Raw genomic sequence first — 16263 nt, forward strand, 5'->3', positions numbered from 1 at the left:
TCATGACCCTAGTGATAATTTTTGATAGTGCGAAACAATTTTTTTATCTTTTCCATGATTTTATTTTTCTACGTCAAGGGGCCCTAACTTTTGTCTGACTGGTATATCTCTAACAAAATCCCCGTTTACAATTCACATTCTAAAAATATTCCTGCATATAACTGGGTCAGATCCTTTTTGAAAACGTGCGACACAAAATAGGCCCTTTTTATGCTATTTGAATAAGGGGATAACCTGGCCCGACTGTTGAAAAACCAAAAAAAAAACCCCTGGTGCACTGCTTCCCGTGCTGAATAACAATCCTGTGAGGTTTGATTACTCTGGGTCAAATACTTTTTGGGACATGAATGATACACATTCGGACGGACGTTCCTACACATGGGTATTTATGTGGCTACTTTTTTGTTATCTCTTTTGTTCTTTTAGCCATGTAAAAGAAAAATAGCCACATAAAAACCTTACGGAATGAATGACATCAAAGAAAAAGTGTAGTTACCTATTGTTCCTATAGCCACCATGTATGCAAATGTGGGCTTGGACAGACGGGCGGAAAAGGGCAACTCATAGTGTCCCCTCTCCAAAATAATGGGGTTGAGGGGGTGGGGGGCACAAAAAAGCGAAAGATGGGGATAGGGTGGGATGAGGCACACAAAAAAATGTGAATAAATGATCTGACTTCTATACATCGGAATGAATATTGTGTCATCTTCGTTCCACATCATTCACTTCCAAAGAATTATGTTTGTCATTCTAGTCTTTAACTATAATTTAGCCCTAACAAAGTTACAAATTAAAACTAACATATTCCATCTATTTATATACTTTATATAATTATCGTTCGTGATCGCGTTTTAGCTGAACATATAAAAGGCTAATCTTTAAGATCAAGATACATGTATACTGCCGGTATAATGGTGCAGGTAAGCTTATACGCTGTTTTTTTCCTGCAAAACCGAGCATCGCATATTAATATATAATATTTTTGAAATTAGTATGAATTTTATCAATTTGCATATATACCTTCTCCCTCGTCTGAGTAATCAGCTCCGTCTCGCTGAAACATTTAGTATAAAATGATCTTACTGAGATAAATCTAATTCAACTGTAAATTTATAATTCATATTTTTATAATACAAAACATACTTGATATACATAAAGGGTATATAATTTATCTAAACGAAATTAAATCAAGTTAGTCATGATGCTTTGACAAAGACAGTTATTGCCTGTAGGACTCAACTCCGCTCAATTTGGACACAAAGAATTACTTTGATAAAGCTAGCTTGGTTGCATGGACATTTATAACTTATTTGTTTGTTACTGATGTTATTGTTTTATGTTTGCCTAGCTTAACTGAAGTTTTCATGGATCTTCTTTGAAATACCTGTTTCCAATGTGGCTCCATTACAAAAGACTTTGCTATGACAGGTTTATGCATATTTAGATTTTCTTTCTGTTTTAATTGCAGGTCTTTTATACGTTCCTGTCGTAATTGTCGAAGCTGCTGCTCAGAATGCTCCTGATTTTCCTGTTGCATTTGGTTATGTTGTTTTCTTTCTTTGCTTTGCATCCACAGTTGGTGATTTCGGTTCTCCCATTTAATCCATTGCTCTTGATTTCCTCCTTGAACCCGCTGTTGATGGTTTCGGTTCTCCTGTTTTATCCGTTGTAGCTGCTCTTGATTTTCTTCTTGAACCCGCTGTTGATGATTTCGGTTCTCCTGTTTTATCCGTTGCAACTGCTCTTGATTTTCATTTTGAACCCACTGTTGATGGTTTCGGTTCTCCTGTTTTATCCGTTGCAGCTGCTCTTGATTTTCTTCTTGAACCCGCTGTTGATGATTTCGGTTCTCCTGTTTTATCCGCTGAAGCTGCTCTTGATTTTCATCATGAACCCGCTGTTGATGGTTTCGGTTCTCCTGTTTTATCCATTGCAGCTGCTCTTGGTTTTCATCTTGAACCCGCTGTTGATGGATTCGGTTCTCTTGATGTAGCCGTTGCAGCTGCTCTTGATTTTCTTCTTGAACCCACTGTTGGTGATTTCGGTTTTCTTGCTGCAACCATTGTAACATCATACGTATCTAAAATACAAAAAATCATCAACAAGTGTTATAAGGAGTGAATTATGTGTTCTCGTCGAATATTTGACTGGCACAGTAATGTGAATTTTCAATATCAACAAATGTGTTTATTTCCATACATTTTGGAAACGTATACACATAATTTGCGTTTTTGCTGTAGAGTAAAAAGCAAGCAAGGAGCAATAATTAAAGGACATAAAGACACATTAAAACCATCCATAGACATTCATCAACTCATTTAAAGTAGGTCTGAACAAATTTCACTTCTAAGAACAAGGAATTTGGTAAACAAATATTGAAACCCCTAAAAGAATAATAAACCAGAAACCCCTGGGCAATATAGTCACATGCAAACAGTTACCCATCAATATATATTCTAATTTGAACAGTTTCTAAAAAAAGTCAAGCTTTCCATATAATGTTCATAATACAAAAAGGACAAAAGCCTTAAGGGCAAATTTATTGCCTTCAGTTATCTTCTTTAGAATGTGTTGTATAGACTAAAAGTATGTCGAAGAATAGTTATTCACAGATGTATCGAAGTTGTTATGACTTTTTTTAACACATGTCGGCTAACGAATGTTTCATAAAAATGGCATTTACATCACATTCATTGCTTACAACAACTAGATTAATGACTATTTTGATACCATTTCGGAAAATATAGTAAATATCCCTTTGTTTACTAAAGGAATAATGACCTTTGTTGGTCAGGTTATTTTGAATTCGACTATTCATAGCTACGGTTTGGAAACAATGGGTGAATGAACTTGACATTATGTATCTTCGATTGCTACAAATACAAACATACTTAATCAGTAAAAGTTTTTTGGAAGAACATAATTCTCACTCCAGTGGTTAATAAGAAAGGAAAATAATAAAACCTATTGATATACGCATAGTGCTTTTGCTGAGGAGAAAGTTGAATTACTATTGAGATTTTTATGATATAGAAAAACGTCACTTATACTTAAAAAGGAAATAAACTTAGTAAATACAAAATGTAATAAGAGCCGTGCCATGTGAAAACCAACATAGTGGGTTTGCGACCAACATGGATCCAGACCATCCTGCGCATCCGCGCAGTCTGGTCAGGATCCATGCTTTTCGCTTTTAATGCCTATTGGAATTGGAGAAAATGTAAGCGAACAGCATGGATCCTGACCAGACTGCGCGGATGCGCAGGCTGGTCTGGATCCATGCTGGTCGCAAACCCACTATGTTGGTTTTCTCATGGCGCGGCTCATATTAAAGTTAGTTGCAGTGCTTTTGCACACAATGACGGACAGTCATTTATAAACTTAAACGGACACATAAATGATAATTCAGTATAGCTGCTTAAAGTGCTTCCGACTACATAACTACCGATCGTTTATACTACGTAGAAAGAAACACCGGTCTTCACATGCCACATGCAATAATTTCGACCTAACTGAGCAAAGCATACCATAGAACAAACAATGCCACAGAACAACAAACACTTCCAGGCAAACATATAACACACAAAATATTTCTTATTTTTGACAATTTAAAAGTTATGATCAGAAAAATAAAATGATTTTAAAAAATAAACAAATCCATTTTGATTATGAATAAAAAATACATACACGTTTGACAGTTTGATCATAATACATATTGCTTTTATCACGACATACCAGTAAAATCATATGTTGCTCAATATTTGCGCCAGTTGATCGTGGACGATGTGGTACATCATGTTGACTTAGGACGTTCGCCTCTTGAACGCTATCACTTGGTCTTGTCTCCTCTTCAGTAAATATCGGTATTTGCTCTAAACATTTTGAACAAAAAAAAAACAAACAGTGATTGTCATATGCAAAATGATTACTTTTACTTGCGTAAACCGGACAGGAGTATCAGTTTTACAAGCATTAGGTTACACTGACTTTACACGAGACGAAGTCACATCATTTTAGAAACTGGTTACCTAGCCAAAATCTCACATAAGATCATAAAATGATGGATAAAGAAAAAAGTATAATTTCTATCAGTCATGCTGAATTACAGCAAACTTTACAGAGAACTAAGATAAATACCTCGCCCGTCAGCTTGGCCTCTTGTTTCTAGAGCTGAAAGTAAAAAACCAATGATACATGTGCGTATAGTTCCTGGATTTTTTTTTTTTTTTTTTTTTTTTGATAGGTCAGATGGCGACTTAGTTCCTGGAATTGGAGTATCTATTAGAAGAATTATGTTTTATTAGCTGGAATTTAAAAAAAGCACAAAACTAATGCAATTAATTCAGAAACAGGCTTGTTATGAAATAAAATCTATAGAAAGATCCTTTCGAAACAAAGAGCGTAACCAAGCAAAATAATAGCAGATTTGGTTTGATTTGTTTGCTCATGATTACCCTCATGCCTCAAGCTTTGACTTTAAAAGCAAATGTTTGTCATGATAACATGGAACGGTCTCCATGATCGCGCAGAATCAGAAATATCAACGATTCTAAATCAAAATACGGGGTAACAAAGGACGCACATTTTGCTCAAAGTGACTTGTTTAAGGTTTAAAAATTTAGGACATTATGCAGGATTATCGAATATATGTTTTCCTTTAATTGCATTCGAAGAGGAAAAGTTGCAACAATGCTGTCAAATGTATATTAGTATTTGAAATTGCGCATATTTGTTCCAACTATAAAAACCATTTGTCATAAAATACTCTAACAGATTATCAGTAACCGTTATTTAATTTCGATTCTAGCATATTCATGTACCTAATGCCTAAAATACTAAAATAAAACGTTTCCCTTTTATAAATAAGTTAATGAACACCGTGTTGAAAGCTTGCATGAACGCATCATTTGTTTGAATGTTTTCAACTTAATTTGCGGAAGGACAATATTCACTTAAGACTTTATAACTGTCTTCCATGTTCAGTATACTCTAATTTTTGCTATTGCCTGTATTAAAGGTAATTGTGTTTTTATATTTATCAACTGTTAATAGAAAAATTCACCTGAATCTGGTACTTAGCTTGGTACTAAACCTTCTGAAAATATGAGTAGTTTCTGTAACTAATGTTTTGTAATTGACTTTTTATGGCATTTAGATTACAAAAATAGCATTTTCATTCATTTAGAAACAATGACAAGTCAGTGAAAATACAGATTAGAATACTATATAAATATAGTTTTAAAAGTTCAATTCCACTGTCCGTTCGTTTATCATAGGCGGCTTACGTTGAATTAATATTTGTAAGTGCATGCAATATATTGAGCCGCGCCATGAGAAAACCAACATAATGCGTTTGCGACCAGCGCAGTCTGGTCAGGATCAATGATGTTCACTTTCAAAGCCTATTGCAATTAGAGAAACCGTTAGCGAACAGCATGGATCCTGACCAGACTGCAAACGCACTGTGTTGGTTTTCTCATGGTGCGGTTCAGTTATTGATTTTATTTGGCATAAATTTTAACACCAGCTCCACGTGCAGCAGTAACAAACGAAACCATCACATTAAATCGGGTTTAATAAATTATGATAAATGTTTATTTTTTAATTTAATAAAATACTTGCAAATAATACAGGTTGAAATATTTGACTTAACGGATCATGCGGTTTTAATTTACTTCAGTGTATACTAGCATGAATGCACAACTGTTAACATATTATGTAATGTATATTGATATTATAGAAACTGCCTTTGTCTGTTGAAAGAGTGTCATTTTCGTTCTGATAAAGTAATAAAAAATATTACGCCAATAAGCCTTCAGCATAATTTATTTGTATGCTCACAATGTATTTCATAATTTCCTTTATATATGATAGCAATGCATTCATACTCATAAAATTGTATAAATGGAGCAATAGTTATAAGTGGCCCTCGTTTCTCAACGAGATAAAATATTTTTGACGTTCTTGCCATTATGCCGTGTCGCCACTTGTTCACAACACTGTTTATCGCGTCAGCTTAGCACTAAACTCATTTTTTTATGTACATCTTATTTCTTGTTAATGAAATCGTTCTGTCAAAAAATATTTAACCTACTGTCTTTAGGCTTAAAACAATGGAATCGTTACTTGTAGAGGAAATATGTACCTGAATATATTAATGACGAACGTTTTGAAATACAGGGCTTGTCTGGTGATTGTAGTCCACCAAGTATTTCCCCGCCCGAGGAAATATTATTTTGCTGATCCGGTAGAATGTTATTAGCTTGGTACACTTGCACCATACTCCTGCTTCCATCTTGCGAAGTGGTGTCTGTAATTAAAAATCTGTAACTTATACTTCTGACCCCTGAATTTAAAAAAAACATGTAGCGTCAATACTTATTAAAAAATCAAAGTACACTGAAAATGAAGACTATTAAATTGCTGTAGTGGTTTCTTTTCAGTGTTGCAGTCTAAATAATGCCCCTGCCCTTTTAGCAGTTATATATGCTATCATTTCAATGTGGAAATGTTTTTGAGATTCGGAATATTTTAAATGTTACAGTCATGATGCCCCTAGGTTGCACATCGGAGTTTCACAGCTCAAACAGATAACAAGGCGATCATGTGTTTTAGTAAATCAATATAATGTTAACAATCACCCAAAGAAAACTGTGTTGAAATACATCCGTTGGCTTAAGAAGATTTTCGAAGTGGTTTATATAAACAGCCCAGGGCCGCTATTTTTATTTCTTACTTGAACAATTGTAGGTTAACAATGTAATATTTCTGTAAAATTGTTTTGAAATTCGTTAAACTGTTTCCCTTGAGTTGCTTTTAAAATGTTCCATTATATGCATATAGTGAAAAGTGACCATGTCCCCCTCCCTCACCCCTCTCCTCTCGCACCCCGCTGTTGTCACTAAATTAGCATTTCCGTAAAATCATTTCAAAATGAATCCGTTTATTTGAAAAGAGATGCCGTTTAAACATAACCTATTTTAAGTTTCACAGTCCTTATGTGCAGCCAAACAGACCCTTTACCACAGCTTTGGAAGAAAGCCCGTGTCAGATTTTATCCACTTCCACTAAATGTTCAGGGAAGAGGTTAGAAGAAAATCTGAACGAACGACGGCGGACAATGAATCGCAGTGTCTTACCCTTAAGACTACTCAGTGAGCTAAAATGGAATCACTAACATATTCAAATTATTACAAATAAACGGAGCTGGACGATAAACTAAATATTTTCTTAAAATCAGTTGCTTTTTTATTCAAACGTGCTTCATTCAGGTTGATGAGCTAACACGAAAAAAAAGTGCCTCCTCATAATTTAGTTATGACTAATTAACGATCTGCATTATATACACCGTTATAACATGGTTCTATTTTTGGTAGGTTAAACAAAAACGATGTCAAACGTTGTATATTATGCGATAAACAATGGTTGACGCGGGGACCGATGAGAGAACATTATAACGTCAATTTTGACGTCAAATAGCCGCATGAAGCAAGGTTCAGTATATTCACTCGGATGAATAAAGTCCAGCATAACTTGTATCACAATGTCTTAATGCGCATGTTTTGAAAATAAACAAAACTTCCTTTCGGTTTATCGTCTTGTTTTCAATGTAAGAAAAGATAGAAAACTAGTAAAAAGTCTTGTATTCAGGTTTTTAGACAGCTTAAATGACGACCATCGACCAAGGGAAATAATAGCAGCTTCTGGAACTGACATTTAAACAATAATGTTGACTTTACCTCACATAAATGCTGGAAATTTGCCTTTTCGTGCAAGAACTGATGAGCAATGACGGCGAAACTAGAGAGTGACTTCTTTATGCCCCCGAAGGGAGGCATATTAGTTTTCAACTGTCCGTCCGTTAGTTCGTTCGTTCGTCACAACGTTAACTTTTTGAATGAAGGCACTTTACTCGCGAACCACTGCTCCCAGGACCTTCAAACTTCACGTGCTGATAGTACTTATTGAGTATACCACCCCTACTGACTTTGGGGTCACCAGGTTAAAGGTCAAGGTCACAAGGCCCAACGTTAACTTTTTGCATGAAGGCCCTTTACTCGGAAACTACTGCACCCAGGACCTTCAAACTTCACTTGCTGATAGTACTTATTAGGTACACCACTCCTACTGACTTTGGGGTCACCAGGTCAAAGGTCAAGGTCACAGGGACCAACGTTAACTTTTTGCATGAAGGCACTCTACATGCGAACCACTTCACCCAGCACCTTCATACTTCACTTGCTGATAGTACTTGTTGAGTACACCACCCCTACTGACTTTGGGGTCACCAGGTCAAAGGTCAAGGTGCTGTGGGGGCATTTGTCACCATTAGTGACAGCTCTTGTTATTGAAGAGATTCTAAGAGAGCGTGTGAAGTCATCTTATAATTTTACGATATATTGCTTCGATAAAAGTGTACATACTGTAAACCGGAAGTACGATAATGGAGTTACAAATCCATTAAGTTTCTTCAAACATAAAATGGTTTCATCTCATTTCAATAATTTACTTCTCATATTTTCGATCCAAATTCCCCATTATAAGGTTTTAACTCTGTTTTCTTGAAATACAAAATGTTATATCTTGTTTAAAAGAACCATAAGGCCGGTAATAGGACCATTTTTAATTTTCAAATGACCTTGATTAAATTTGATTTCATTGTCAAACAACGACTTTGGTAGGGTATATTCCATTTAATTTCGGCCATTTGGACACAAAATAGGAAGGATTTTCTTCATTTGTTGATGAACATCATGGTGTCTTTGTTAGCAAAAAGCCATAATTCTATGCAAAGAAGGTAAAATATCCAAATTGTGATTTTGCCTGTTTTTCTACGATGGACAAATATATTTTGACAGTAGAATTGACATCAATGAAGATATTATTGAAATTTAAATAGATCCTACTACCACCTTCAAAGATCTTTAGAGTGATGTATAGTTTATATCCGGAATAGAAGTGGAAAACCACAGGCCGCCCAACACGACATAAATGAAAATGTTGCAGGCTCGGTTTGAATGAGCCTTTTAGCGGACGGTTGTCGAAATGTAAACTGCCGTTCACCCCCCCCCCCCCCCCCCCCCCCCCCCCCCAACACACACACACACACTAGCCTGGGTTGAGCAGAATTCAACATCTGCACATGTTTAAAATACCAAGAAGATCAAATTTAGAGACACTCACAGATGTATTTATACCGGGATGTACACGGAACCTTCAATGATACACGCTGTGCCATTCCATGAAAAGCGGTATATCATTAACGAGAAAGCAATAAACAGACCTAAACAAACTAGAATTTAGAGAGGGGATCTGTGATTATGGAACAATTCACGAAATAAGACTACAAAGTTTCACTTACCATTTTGGTCATCCTGGGAGTAATTTCGTCCGTCTTTGTTCTTTTTTCGATTCGCCATCAAGCACTTGGTAGGTCACTTTTCTTTAGGGCGACATATCTGTTATGAAAATATATATCTTAAGATACAGTTTGTGTACGTTAATGCTATTTGAATATCTATTTTAATGTGGAACAGTGAAACAGTGAAACAGCTCCATCAGTTGTGACAGCAGACTTGTCTTCCAGATGATGTAGCAGAAATTGAGTGTAAACAACACTATGAGTTGACCAATGTTCACAATAGAAACCACATGAGAAATTAAAGAGAAGTTTGCTTCAATCATGGATTATACTTCACAGTTCCTTAACATGAAATATAAAATAGTTTAAGATCGTTGCATACCTTTAATTATTTGTTTTCAATTTTCAGTCGTAAGTTCAAACCCAACTAGGATAACCATTTATTTATTTTGTCTTCATTTTCATCTTTAAAATATTACTTTTAGCGAAAAGGCGGTAAAGTGATTAAGGTTCCGACCGCTTAACACGTAGATCATAGGTTCGAGCTCCACTGATTAACGGCAATGTGATTGCATATGACCTCAGTAACTTTGCTGTAATAATTTCTTGACTTTTAGACTAATTTTGAAAATAAGATAGAAAATAATGTTGCAGAACAAAATTGAAGTGCCATGACTTCCATGACTTTTGTGGAACTAAGACAGTGTAAGCGGCCACATCTAAAAGGTAATGTGTAAATACTCGAGATTTGGAACAATTTTGCTACATTCAAGTTCAAAATGGTCTTCTTTTGTAATTATATTTCTTTCGTCTTGGTCAAGCTATATTGAACTTTTTTCTAGATTTCAAAAGAATGTGTTTGTCAGACCAACTGAATACCTCGTTATATGTAAATAACTTACAACATGTATTACAAAATAAAACCATTAAAGCATGAATAGCAAGGGGAATATATTTCTTCTCTGATAGAACCTAATTTTAATTATGTTTTGATAATAAGCTCATTGAATATTACATTACATTACATATAGCTCGGAAATGTAAAAGTTCTATTTTTTAGTGATGTTTTATTTTTGATAGTATAACTGTTATCCAGTACACTGAATACGGTGCCTCCATGGCCAAGTGTTGAAGGTTGTTGGTATCAAATAACTTGACCATAAACTCTGGGTTCGAGCACTGCTCAAGTCTACCAGGTGGCCACCCATGCCTGAAATAATACCGGGGTGTGTGTGTGTGTGTCATATGTGCTGAATTGATGAAAACTTTCAATATTCAACATACGATTGTGGTCAAGAACTGGTCCATGAAATGTAATACTTGATAATTGATGTTTACTATAAAAAAGCATGCACAGTACTTAATACATGTATGCGGAATACAGTGTGTTTCTACTGTTTAAAATGTTTTTTCGTCCTTAACTTGAGACATTTTACAAACTTCAAACCAAAAAAGGAAGAAAAAAAAAATACTGAACAAGATAAAATAACAGATTATCAGTTACTTTCATTGAAATCTATTGAACTATCCATCATAGCGGTATATCTTTATAACTGTAATAGTTGACTTTGAATTTAAGAATAAGTTACAAAAAGTTCATGGTCGTCCTATATCTTTATTCAAAGCAATCCTATTGCAGCGACATGGCCTGATTCACAATTTATATACATCCCGGTCTATTTATTGTTATTAACAGACACATAGTAGCTATATCTTCGTAGGTAATACCGAAATTTGGAATATGTAAATATAAGTAGAAAGTAACATTTTCAGCAATTGTTAATAAACAAAACACATAAAAACAGAATAACCTTTTAATGCATTGCACTTAGAAATACAGGCAAATAATTGTTCCACTCAATTGAAGACAATTAGCGTTACTCACCATTAACAAAATATAAAGTTTAGACATTCTTATTCCAAACTTCCCTAATAATTTTCGAAATGGCTACTGTCTATATAACCTGCAGTTCACTGCGCATGTCATCTACTTACTTGGTATTATCTTCCAGTTACACAATTACTCATACATTCTAAAAATATACTTTTTGTCATAATTATTGTATTAAGAGAAATGATTTAACATGAGCTTTTGAAATGACTGAAACGTTTGTAAAGTATATTTCCGCTCCGGAAACTAAATAGAATCCTACTTAAGGCTTGATTATTTTTCACTTTACAGCTGCGTGTATTAAAGTGTTTAGGTAGTGCATCACTGCATACATTTATATATTAAGTAAACAGGAAGGTTTCTTACGAAGTACCTCTTGAATAATTTCGCCAAATACATTATACATTGCGTGTACTGTATCTAAACCTGATATAATTGTATAAACATGAAACTATGGATACACGACAAAATAGCAATTTTGTTGGAAAAAACATGTGTTATAATTATTTTTACAGTAGGAGGTAACAGGGCCCGCTTCACAAAAGTTCATAAACATCACCTTAAAATCTCTCCTAAGTATGGACTTTTGAAACATATTTATAAATAGGATATAACTTTTAAAAAGGTGTAGTTAATTCAAGTTTAGGACAAAACTATTATATTTTTATCGGGTCAGATTATAAGAATAACCGAATACTTAATATGAATCTACTTTGAATTATATTCCTGAAACTCATTACTCCAATATTCTCACTTTGTCCTAGGTAAGGGGCCTCCGTGGCCGAGTGGATAAGGTCGCCGACTTCAAATCACTTGGCCCTCACCGATGTAGGTTTGAGCTTCACTCGGGACGTTGAATTATTTAGGTGAGGAAGCCATCCAGGTGTCTCACGGAAGGTCGATGGTCTACTCAGGTGCCCGCTCGTGATGAAATAATACACGGAGGGACACCTGGGCTCTTCCTCCACCATCAAAGCTGGAGAGTCGCCATATGACATATAACTGCGACGTTAAACCAATCAAACATATTTCAAAAAATATTCTATGTAGGCTTGAGTTCGTGAAATGCGCCCCAGAATACAAAAGCACATTATAGTAGGTTGTGTATGGTGAATTAGTTTTAAATCCTCCTGGATTTTCTGAAACTGGGTTTTTATGAAAGGATAATATCTCATAAGAAAGAAAAGTATCATCCTCAAATTTTCATGTCACTTTTATGGCAGCCATCTTGAAAAACAAAATGGCCGCCATTTTTTGCTTTAAATACCTTCTAAATGTTGGAGAAGAAGGGTTTAAATGCATTTATCCGCACAATGTTCTTGTTTTAATGATTCGTCTAAGCTCAGATACAATGTCAAATTTTTTCGTCAACATTATAGGTCATTTCAGCCATTTTTTATTTCAAAATGGCCGCTATTTGCTTCAAAGGACCCTGTTTTTTCCATTATTGTTCGAACAATGCATCTTTAATAAACAAAAGGTTAGTTTTGGCTTGGTATAATTGCTAATTTATGATATGTGGTATATTTAAGATTTTTAAAACTGTGTGACAATAGTTTTACATCACTATGTAACTGCTGTAATTTACGCTACAAGAATCTATGTTACACAAATATGAGTTTTTGTTTTAAAATAAAATTTTACAACTAGCGTCATATCTGTGTTATTCTATGCAGGATTCATTACCTTTGTTTGAAAGCATATTTTCTAGGACAGTTACAATGTACAAACTACTGCATCATGTAATGTCCGTGTAAATAATATGTTACCAAATTATTACAATAGCATGAGTTACCAAATTATTATAGTACATGGCGATTTGTGAGGATATGGGCCGCCGTAAGAAAAATATTAAAAAATGTAGAGACCTATGCCACATTGTAGATTGAAGTAAGTTACTGTTATTTCACATGTATCTCTTTCCGGACATGCGACTAGAAAAAGTTATGACATCATAACTATGGCAGCTAAAGAGAAAATAAGGCAGAAAATTTATAACTGCTGAATACTTACAGGTGACAACGTCCTTGAAAACTATATATTTACTGAAGGTAATGTTCATTCTATTCATTCTAGCAGATAAAACACTTTTATGACATAGCAGATGGAATTTATTATGCTTAAAATTAAAAAAAAAAAAATAACCAGGAAAGTACCTAAATGACCAAATAACGAATTTAGGTGAGCAAATATTTGTTCAATGATGCAGTATGTTCGATTAAAATAAGAAAGTCTTACGTTTTACATAAGGAAATTTATAGTACTAAAACCTACAACTTGAGTCCTTTCAATGAACAGAATTTGGTCACTCATCACATCCATGAAGTATGTATTTTTAAAGTTCGCAGAGATGATCAGCAAGATGATCTTAGATTCTTAGGTATTGCGACTAAATTTAGGCTAATTCTGCTAAAAACATTCTTAATCAGTATAAAGTCTTGCAAAATCTAGAAAAAATAAAATCCAGTCCAATTAGGTAGTTTCATATGATTTCTTTGTTCTTTATACCTACTTACCAAATAATCTAATGAATGAGAAAGGAACTGTTTTAGTTAAACACACTTTTTGTACATTTAATTTAAGTTAAGCCTTTTTCCATGTGAACCTGTGAGGCAGTTTGTAAATCCCTCTCCTTTTTTTGAACAACATTTATGTCCAGTTCGGGAATGCAGTTCTTGGAGAGTTAATTAAGGTGGAATGCGCCTAATTTGAAGTTGTTGGGTTCCATTTCGAAATTTTGTTTAATGTAAAATTCAGCATATTCCTCATATGATACGTACTTTACATTTCGATATTTCTGTAATATATGTAATATCTTATTAGTTAAATAGGTGTCTTCTAAATGAAGCAGATTCGAACGACAACCAGTCTTCAGAAAATAATACTGGGGAAAACATAACCTGGCCAACCTCGGCACAGTACGAAAAAAGTAAAACGTAGGTGAAAATGAGAAATATTCATTTCAACATAACACATAGCTCGGAAAAAGGTGCTATTACAACTTTTTAAAATTTAGAAAGCCTTTATTTTTTTTAACATCATGTTCGAGTAAACATTATTTTATCTTACATTATTACAATTTTTACGTTTTGGAATTATTTCGATTGTTTGGAGAGTAGTCGAGCGCCCCGATTTCGAATAAAGTACATCCTCCTGAATAACCGCGGGAAAACAGCATATTTGTTGTACAGAGGCTGTTGCTCTGTAAAAGTTCATTTTTTTAGCAACTTGGCTAGATAGAAACACTGTCCTTTGCAAAGAGGTTTCAGCTCTCCGGAGATGTGTGTGTGAAAATGTTATCCTTGTATTCATAGACACATAATAGAAACATATCCATACATTATATTGTTTCCTAATATAAGAAACATAAGAAATAAAGAGTAAAGACTCTCCAAAACATTACATGACATATAAAAGAAAGAATTTTTTTTTGTGTGTGTCTGTGGGGAAGGGTGTGTGTGGGTGGGGGGGGGGGGCGCTCTGTTTCTCTATATAACTGCAGGACAGTTAACCTAACCAGTGTTCCTGGATTCTGTATTCTCAACAAATTAATAACTTCTATCTTCATCACATGTATCAGAGGTGGGGACCGAACTTGCGATCCATAGATCTGGGCTCCTTCTACTGAGCTAAGCGGATTGGGGCAATAGAAAGAAAGAAAGAAAACAGCGGTTGTGCCTGTCAAATTTTGTGAACGTATGCGTGGTGCTGGTAATTAACCGGGCAAGCCCATGTCAACTTATCTTATGGTCAGATGTTACTAGGGTGGTGAAGTAAGAAACGAAATAGTAAAAATGTAAGACCTTGGGATGTGCGTGCATGCGTGTTTGCGTACTTAGGGAGGGTTAGGGATAATATTAAGAAAAACAAGATACAAACAACCTTTACTCCCTTAAGTCAGGGGTCATACGTCTGAAATCACAACCTTTAGAATATTTGAATCTGTTGTACAATATTGATCAATGATATTGTACTATAATGATGCTTTCTGTTTGTGTTTCAAGTGTGAAAACTCAGAACAATAAACACAATTGCATCTGCAAATATTCTTTATGTTAGCAGTGTTTTACAACGGAAAACATGTTTATTGGTACATTGAATAAGAAAAATAATTTTACAGTTATGAAGACCTCTTTTAAAAGGAAAACCCTCTTTCTCACGTTCCATGATTCGTTTCACGCCTGTAGTGAACACCTGATGAATGAGAATGTAAAATACTAAGATTTGAAAAAAGATATATCAGAAAAACAGCCAAACTAAGCTATGTTGTGATTTGGGGGTAGGGGTAGCGTAACATAATTTTACGCGAAAATGAATTCGGTGACCCCATAATTTTATTCCTTCAATAGACAGAAAATAAAGTTTTCATCATCATGTTAGTTTTTTGTCAAATTCTATCGTTTGGATTTTACATCAGACAAGATTAACGCGAACTTTTTATTCAAAACTAAACGTCATATTTGTCGCTCTGACGTCACTTCAACGTAAATATCGACTTCAACGTTAAAATAATCTCCACAAATTATACACCTTTTCAAAGACATTTTTAAATGAAAATATGATGAGAAACAAGCAAATCGATACTTGTTGACTGAACAGAACGATTTATGAAAACAATCTGACGGACGTGAAATTATGGTTCAACAAAAATGGACGTCAATTATCGTGTTTGAAGGTTTGCAGAGAAAAAAGTTACAGAAATATCAAAAAAGTAAAATACTCATCCTATGAGGAATTTGCTGAATTTTATATTAAACAAAATTTCGAAACGGAACCCAACAACTTCAAATTAGGTGCATTCCACCTTAATATTTTGTGAGAACTATCTCTACCTAGATTGTCACAGACTTTTTCGAATGAATTAGAAAACATTATACAGGGTCCAGTGCGGTTACTTTATTAACAATAATGCATTTGATGATGTTTTCAAATACGGACAATCAGTTGTTGCCCAAATAATTGATATTTTTATGCCGGTGAGGTGCAGTTATTAAATGAAACTAAAAATGCA

At 34.5% G+C, this 16263-nt stretch overlaps 1 protein-coding gene across 1 annotated transcript; it reads right to left on the reverse strand.

Annotated features, from left to right (window-relative positions):
* Positions 1-1003: 1003 nt before the first annotated feature.
* Positions 1004-9483, reverse strand: LOC123559855 (putative mediator of RNA polymerase II transcription subunit 26). The gene is made up of 6 exons (XM_053533747.1): positions 9362-9483; positions 6146-6310; positions 4138-4170; positions 3736-3872; positions 1385-2080; positions 1004-1054 (listed from the first exon to the last, which is right to left on the reverse strand). The coding sequence occupies exons 1-6, from the start codon at positions 9417-9419 to the stop codon at positions 1004-1006; spliced, it is 1140 nt and encodes a 379-aa protein (XP_053389722.1). The 5' UTR covers positions 9420-9483.
* Between the last annotated feature and the right edge of the window lie 6780 nt (positions 9484-16263).

This window comes from Mercenaria mercenaria, unplaced genomic scaffold (genome assembly GCF_021730395.1).
Source record: "Mercenaria mercenaria strain notata unplaced genomic scaffold, MADL_Memer_1 contig_3058, whole genome shotgun sequence".
NCBI classification, from domain to species: domain Eukaryota; kingdom Metazoa; phylum Mollusca; class Bivalvia; order Venerida; family Veneridae; genus Mercenaria; species Mercenaria mercenaria.